The sequence below is a fragment of the Idiotropiscis lumnitzeri genome, chromosome 2 (assembly GCF_059441095.1).
Source record: "Idiotropiscis lumnitzeri isolate Australia: NSW breed Sydney's pygmy pipehorse chromosome 2, RoL_Ilum_1.0, whole genome shotgun sequence".
In the NCBI taxonomy this organism is placed as follows: domain Eukaryota; kingdom Metazoa; phylum Chordata; class Actinopteri; order Syngnathiformes; family Syngnathidae; genus Idiotropiscis; species Idiotropiscis lumnitzeri.
In genome coordinates, this window is record NC_142392.1 from 26,829,060 (window position 1) to 26,837,469 (window position 8,410).

Sequence of the window (8,410 nt, forward strand, 5' to 3'; positions counted from 1 at the left end):
GTTTGAGCCTGAATGTGCATTACATAGATGACAAGTGACGACTGCGCACCGGAGTACTCGAGACGGCATTTTCCTAATGAAGCACACTTGTTTATTTGGCACTGGCATTGCATTGACATTTTTTTCCATTCTAATGAGCATTTTGTTTACGGGCGACTAGCTCCTTTGCACATGGCATTATTTATATTGTTTTCAACATACCTTTACATAAATCTAGGCCTTTGCAAATGGCATGACAGCATCTCGGCACAATTGATTTGCAGAAAAAGATTTTGTGAGAGGTACCCTTTTTCTGATGTTCTTTGTGACATTGTTCAAATCATGCAAAGCAAGATATTTGGAATGTTTATACAAATGGTTTTTGTACTATTATTTTTCATTGAAAGTAATGTGTACCAGTTGGTCAATAAAAAAACAGTTAATATGCACTTCCTGCATTTATTTTGATTTTGGTCCTCAGGGGGAATTTATCGTGCATCGATCATTACCGAGGTAAAATTGCTCAATTTATCGCAATATTGATTTTAGGTCATATCGCCCAGCCCTATATTCTCGCCATCACAATCGTGTCTCTCAGCATGCCGTTTAGTGGCGAATTTCTTAGCACAAACGCTGCAACTGAATGGCTTGTCTCCACCATGTGTTGTTGTGTGTTTAATTAAATTAGACTTTTCAGAGAAGCATTTACCACAAACTGAGCAGGAAAAAGGTTTTTCTCCACTGTGTGTTCTTGTGTGGCTTGTTAACGTTGACTTTGCAGAGAAGCATTTTCCACAAACTGAGCAGGAAAACGTTTTTTCTCCACTGTGAGTTCTTCTATGTTTTGTTAAAGTTGACTTATGAGAGAAGCTTCTGCCACAAACTGAGCAGTAAAAAGATTTTTCCCCACTGTGTGTTCTTGTGTGGCTTGTTAAATGAGGCTTTTGGGAGAAGCTTTTACCACAAACTAAGCAAGAAAGAGGTTCTGCAGTGTGTGTTTTTGTATGTTCTGTTAATCGTGACTTTAGAGAAAAGCTTTTACCACAAACTGAGCAAGAAAAAGGTTTTTCTCCACTATGTGTTGTTGTGTGTTTTCTTAAATTAGACTTTCCAGAGAAGCTTTTGCCACAAACTGAGCAGGAAAAAGGTTTTTCTCCAGTGTGTGTTCTTGTGTGTTCTGTTAAATTTCCCTTTTGGGAGTAGCATTTTCCACAAACTGAGCATGAAAAAGGTTTATCTCCACTGTGTGTTCTTGTGTGGATTGTTAACATTGACTTATGCAGGAAGCTTTTGCCACAAACCGAGCAAGAAAACTGTTTTTCTCCACTGTGTGTTCTTGTGTGCGGTTTTAAAGACAGATTTGAAGTTAATGAGTCAGTGTGACATGCCCTTTCACCTTGAGCTTGCCCATTATCATCATCATTAGTATCATCATCATTGTCATGAGCGTCTGATAATGTGTCCTCATTATGTGCTTGTGATGGTCCCCAGTGGTCTTCATCACCTTCTGTTGTCACGTGATGACTTGAACTGCTGCTTGGAGGCTCCGCCCCTCTCTTGTCCTCACTCTCATCCTTGATTACATCTTCAGTCTTTATAGGGACAACGTTTACTGGTGACTTGTAGATCTCCTCCTCCTCCTCCTCCTTTTTGATGTGAGTCAAGTCTGGCTCCTCTTTCACAAAACGGAGATAGTTTTCACTGACCTCTGTCGGACACAAAAAGACAAACATACATTTGGTTTGGTCAAGTCAAACCTCGTGCGTCGACTTTGTCTTATATTGTTTCTACCGTGCTACCTTGACTTGTACCTGCCGCATTAATGTTGTGATGCATGCAATGCGTGTGACCCCGATTTGGACCGGACCATGGGGGCATTTCACAAAATTACGTCCTACGATGTAAACCTCCCTTTAGCAGCACAGCAGTGATAAACGAGCATTTAAAAAGGAAGCACGTTGCGGCTGATGCCCGATTTAATTCTTGACATAGTCACAGACGTTTCTGGAAGCGAGCTGAAGTTAGCACACACAGGCTATTGTGTGCGTCTGATGGAACACCTGTTGTGGGACCCTAACATATTGATGGGGGCCACTGGGGGCCATCGCAACATTATGTCATTAATAGAATAGAAATCCTTCAAGTGAAATATGTTTACAAATTTTTCATTTTGCATTTAGAGATAGTTTCATCGTGGGTACTTTTTGCTTCCATTATAATCTGGATCCGTAAAAGAATTAAAGGGGCCCTGGAATCAGAGTGGCTATTTATTGCATGATTTATGTTTGTTTTTTTGTTTTTTTTGTTTTTTCCCAAAATGACATTTAGCCTGCTAGTACGTTCCAACATTCCCCTTTTGATTTTTTTTTAAATAAAATTTCTGTTTCTAAATAAATTTTAAAACAAAATTACGTGTGAAGAATCAAAATCCCTACACATAAATTAAGCAACAACACTTTCATGTTGACATGTTTGAAGAATGACTGTATATTTTAAAGTTATCCAATATGTATTAAAATTAGACTAAGATACACCATAATATTATTAGAGTTCACTGAATTATTTTGTAACTGCAATGATGCTTAACAGCCATAGGGTGTCAGTAATGAGTAACAAAGTAACACAACACCTCCCATTGTTCCGTCATCATTGTCATTTGCATAAATTATCAAGAACTATGAGTTGCGGGGGAGATGCAAACCACCAGAGCCACAGGAACTTTATTACCAGGAACTAAATGTTCCTGGACTTGTTGGTAGAAAAGGGGGTTTTGACGTTCTCCCTTTTTAAGCCCATAGTAAGCCAAAGATGCAGATGCATTCCTTGCAGCATGCGCTTGTTCACCGATGAGATCCGAGCAACCCTGGATGGATGCATTCAATGTATTTTAAATGTTTGGATGGGGTGAAACTATGCACATGTGCACAAAACAGTGCAGGGCCACCCGAGGTTCATTGACTCTCACCCGACCAAGCCAGTACAAAGTTCATAAATAAATAAGACCAATACGTACTTGATTTAAAAAAAAAAACTTAATATTTTGTGTTTTATCCACTAAAATTGATCAACCGCCATTGATGTTTTCGCCGCAGTGTGCACATTTTGTAAGTTAGGCAGAATTCCTTCCGTAAGGAATTGCTTAAACAAGATATAAAAACCAGAAAATTGAAAATGTAAAATAATCAGTTCAAATTTTATACTGGGAAAACATGGAGTTCACCCCCCACTATTGGTTATTCTTTGGCATTTATTTTCTGCACTGATTTTATTTGGCATAAACAAATGTTTAGCAAACCGACAAGCAATATTTAAAACTAAAACGGCAATAACATTGAACGCATTTCCCCAAACAACTTAATGTTGTGATGCATGCAATGTCGTTCTTTACAAAGCAAATGAGAGTAAAACGTGTACAAACCTGCTTTGAGTGGCACAACACGAGGCTGGTTGCAAACTTCGTCCAGCAGTTGAAGATGTTGCTCGTTCTCTTCTTTTATTCCACAAAGTTCCTCTTTGTACTTGGGTGTCGTTCTTTCACACATTTTCAAATGATAACTCCAAAAAATCTGCACTTGATCTCTGCTTGGCGATGAGTCGTTAGCGGCTAGCTAGCTAACAAGCTAAGCTAACTACACCGAAAAGCATCAACGCGCGAAGATGAGGTTATCGGACACAAAGACTTAATGAATTATGTCGTAGTCCTTTAGAGTAGCACTGGACATCCTATGAGAAAATTACAGTCAGTTCCACACGAAATCAGAAGAATTCAGCGGTGTTTGTTTTTATTTCGGTGTGGACGGGTCGGTGCATGTGGTCGAGGTCCTTCGGAAGCTGCGCGCTTTCTAATGACGTCATGCTTTAAGCACGTATTTTTCAAATATATTTCTTTGCCTCTGCGTTTGTTTTTTAACCCTGGCTGTTCTATTTTAATATATATTTTATATAATATTTTAATTCGGTTGATAAAAAAAAAAACTAAATTAACACCCCATTGGCGAGTCAGCTCCTACGTCACTTCCGCCTATGCCCCGAGAAGCCGCTGCTGGAACAGCAGTGGGACGTTCAAGTTTCTCCTACCGAACTTGCAACAATGCTGTGGTTCACTCGGGCTGCAAGATTGTATGAATATAATGTCTGCATATACTAGCAGTGCTTCTCAATTATTTCACGCCCGCCCCTACCAAGAAGAAAAAGATTCGCGCCCCCACCACCATTTTTTTCAGTCTTTGTATATTGATATTCGATTGTCAATAAAATATCCCTTAACTAAGCTAAATTCATAAGAAATATGATTTTGAGAACTACTATTGTGAGGATCTCGCAACTCAGTACTCTGTTGTGCAAATATTGATGAGATGATAAATATTTACTCATACGTTTTTTGGTAACAAAAAAACTTTATTGACATTAGCAAAGCAAACACAGTTATTAATACGTACATAATATAGAAATGACAAAAAGAAGAGCGAGGGGGATTTTAAACACCAATTCTTTGTAAATAACATAAAGCAACAGCTTTAGTATGTTTACGATACGTTTTTTTTTTATTTTATGGTGACTATACGTTTTTTTTATGGTTACTGTAAAGTTTTGTCTTCTATCTTAAGAAGTCACGCAGGTAACGTGATGCTGCAAGCTTGTGCCTCTTTATTTATTGACTTCTCGTCTATGTGCGTAGACACTTGTTCGTCTGGTAACCAAACACACGTCAGGCAATACTGCCAATTAGTGACTAATGACATAACTGCTCTCATTACATCTCCCTTTCAAACGTTAAACAATGCCTATGACTTTTTAAATTAATTTTTTAAAATATTATTATTATAATAATAATTTAGTTTTGTTATCAATTATTTTCACTTCTTATCAATATCTATCCATTTTTTGATGACAACAAGCAGCTCTACAACAATTTTAGGAACAATAACACAACATTAAACATTTTCAATCAGCCTGTCCGGTTGTCGTCTAACTCTTGTTGATCTTCGAAGAGGTTCAGTAATCCCAGAAATTGCTGGGGGTTGAGGTCTGTGCTCCTTCGATGTATACGCCTGCTTTGCAGCCTCAGCCTTATCAGAAGATTTCTTGCAGTCCTCGGTAGTGATGGGTAGATGAGGCATTCTGTATCGTTTTGACACAGTGACACACTGTATTGACACTGTGTTGACACTGTGTTGCTGAATACTGACACCTGGTGGACTTGCAGGAAAAATTTGACAGGGTCATCAGACTCTGATCTGTCAAACTAATTTTATCCAATTCCATTGATTAGGCATTTCCATTCACATTATTTTTACATATACATACTTTCATAAAAAAAATCGTTGATATTCGAGACGCAGTTGATAAATTAAGTGAACATCTGTCTGAATGCCTAAGTAAAAGTGTTGTGAATGACAATGGACTCATTGTAATTAAAGATTTTTATTAAAAAAAATAGTTTCTCCAGCGTTTTGTTATTCAGTCTATTTATATCTTTTTTTTTTTTTAGGCAATTTCCCCCGCCTTTGAGAAAATCCTCTCACAAGGCACTGAAGAGGCCGGTGTGCACAACGCCTGTGTGGCTAATATAAATCGGTGAGGGAATGTTGCCTCCATGGACTTCCAGTATAAGAGCGGGACATCCGTACGTGCAACGTGTCCTGCTGACATATAGCGCTGCACCTCTGAGTGCGCATCAACAGTGATGTCTTCCATCTTGCGGATATTTAACGCAGAGTAAAGCGCCAATAACTCGATGCTTGTTTTGAGCGTGCATCCTGTTGACAGATGCGCTTCCTTATGAACACAGTTTGGCGCGCGACCGCTGTGTCGACACGATTCTGGTAGTGGTCACGTGACTTTCTCAAAGCAGTACGCGCACCGACACGGGGTTTGCCCTGGAAGCTCGGCGCACGCATCGACGCCTCAGTGTCGCTGGACCCATCACTAGTCCTCGGGAACCTTCAGAAGACTCCTCCAATTCCCCCTCACTCTTTGTCCATCCTTTGTTTCCACAATGTAAGATCTCGGACACGAGACAGTTTTCCGCACCGAGAAAACATGTTTCTAAACGAGTTACGACCTAATACCATTTACATAACTCCTTGAATAACACGATTCGGTTTTAGAGGAACCGCAGAACCCTTAATTTACACTACCGTGCTATCCGCAGGGGAAACCCAGTTTCCCGAGAAACCCAGTTTCTCAATGAGTTATGGCCTAATTCCATTGATATAACTCCTTAGACTAGCACGATCCAGTCTATCACACCGTACTGGTCAACGGCGCGCGCCTAGTCCATCAGCGTGAAGTTGGCGCTCCATTTCTTGCAAAAATAGGGTGAAATAGTTTGTTTCGTTTGTGCTGCATCTGTGCTCGTTTGTGCTGTTAAAATTTCCGTTTGTGCTGCTTCGGTTCCAGAGATATTACACTTTTTTATTTCGAGTGGTGACGTCACCCAGCCCCCCACTTTCATCCAAATGAGTCGGGAATGGTGCCATTCGTTTGTGCTTCGTTTGTGCTTGTTTGTGCTGTTAAAAGTTTCGTTTGTGTTGCTCCGGTTCGATAGATATTACACGTTTTAATTCACGCGGTGACGTCACAAACACTAACGCTCCGGCGTCAGTCTATTTTGTTTTGGATGCTGTCGAACAAGGAGCTACGTATCGCGCTACCGCGTTCAGCTAATCACTTGAATCACTCGTATTTGTTATTAATTCCAGGTTATAAACTAGTTCCTGGAATGAACCGATGTTTTGTATGTTTTTGCGCATTTTACATTCTTCATGATCCTGGAAAGCAACTGTTGCCGGACGAACTTCAGGTAAACATGTCACACTCACTGTTGTAGCTTTTTTTTGCTAGCATGCAATAATCTTAAAATCTTCCTGTTTTCACTGCTGTCCATTACTTTAAATTCGATCTTATTTCTTTTAATATGTTGTTCTGCTGCTCACGTGTTTATTTCATCAGTGGTCATTAAAGCTATGTGATTATTTCTTAAATTATAGCAGACGTGAGGCCGAAACATATCCCTTGATCTATTTTGAAATAAAAACAACATAAACACACCCCTTGATGTAGCATTCCCTCATTTGAGAACAACTGAATTAATATAAAAACAGTCCATGCGTAATTGATGAGAGCCTGCAGAGAAAGCTTGGGTTGAAACAATAGCTTTATGTGTAAAAAAAACAGCAACAAACAAAATACCAAACTATTTACATTTCAACAATTAAGCAATCACTGCTTTGTGAAGAACAAAGCATGTGGGAAGATCTTTGTCTTTTCTGATGCTGCTTTCACTCCACTTTCCAGGTCATTGTACATCTCCCAGGCAAAAGCAGCCCTCCTGCAGTATGCCACATAATGTCCAAGAGAATCCTGGGTCAAGCCTCTTTGAAATCCTATGACTGCTCTCAAAGTAAACATTCTCTTGCAGCACCAGACTGGAGGGAATTTCAAGCAGGGCAACTTCTGTCCAACTCGTACCGAGGTCGGTGTCAATCCACAAACATTCTCCCAGACTGTAGCTGTGGGAAACATTCGCCGAACACAGAGCCTTTCCTGTACTGTTGTCTTGCTTTTTAAATGTAGATGGACACTGAGATGCATTTTGGATTGGTCGGAGGCAAGTAGAGTCAGGAAGGCTCAGTCCTTCTTCAGCAGCAGTCTGAAGATAAGTCATGCCACAAGTCTGCAGGACAGCAATGTTGGTACACACAAGCGGAACTTCCCTTATTACTTGAGTGCTTAGGCTGCAGTACGGTGAGGAACATTGTTTTTTCAAGTATACACTTGGAAGATTCCTCGTGGCTCTCTCAATCACTGTCGAGATGTGGCATTGTGCATCTATTTGGAGAGCACCAGAGGTTAGGTGGACAGGCTTGAATATTTCTTTCAGGAGTTCTGCCCTCTTGGAATACACGTGTTGTGTCACACCTCGTGTTGCGATGGTTTTTACCAAGTGGAGGAATGGATTGTCACAGGTCTTGCTGCTTACAGCCTTTTCAAATGAAAAGCTGTCACAATAAGAGCAAGAAAGACTGAAACACGGCATCAAATGCACAAATGTTGAGCACAGCGACTTTCAATTTGGAAAGTTTAACAGGCTGTTGTTGGTTTCCATTTTTTAACAATTGCACCTTGACTTATTTACGTTCCACGGATGAATCCACATGCAGCCACTCAGGACAAGGAGAGAGATATGAACTCATCTTCCTTTTTTGGGTGGAACTTCTAAGCCTCTCCAGTTCTCAACTTCGGTAATATGAAGATTGTTTGCAGCAGCATCAGATTCATCACCAAGGTCAGCATCCTTTTTTAAATTTTTTTCCCCCGCTCTGGGTAGTAGAGACATCGTCAGGTCTTAAGACAGTCGTAGCATCACCTACATCAGCCTTTTCTCTTTTTTGTTTTGCAGCAGAAATCCGCATGTTTCCGTCAATGA

General features: G+C 40.1%; 1 protein-coding gene across 1 annotated transcript; it reads right to left on the reverse strand.

The window, feature by feature from the left end:
• Nucleotides 1-3,681, reverse strand: LOC148342143 (uncharacterized). Its single transcript, XM_088287569.1, has 2 exons — nt 3,398-3,681; nt 1-1,687 (listed from the first exon to the last, which is right to left on the reverse strand). The coding sequence occupies exons 1-2, from the start codon at nt 3,519-3,521 to the stop codon at nt 525-527; spliced, it is 1,287 nt and encodes a 428-aa protein (XP_088143695.1). The 5' UTR covers nt 3,522-3,681; the 3' UTR covers nt 1-524.
• Nucleotides 3,682-8,410: the final 4,729 nt, after the last annotated feature.

Coding starts and splice junctions, on each gene's coding strand:
- LOC148342143 (XM_088287569.1), bottom strand. CDS start 3,521: ATGTGTGAAAGAACGACACCCAAGTACAAAGAGGAACTTTGTGGAATA. Junction 1,688..3,397: donor TGTTGTGCCACTCAAAGCAG/GTTTGTACACGT, acceptor TGTGTCCGACAG/AGGTCAGTGAAAACTATCTC.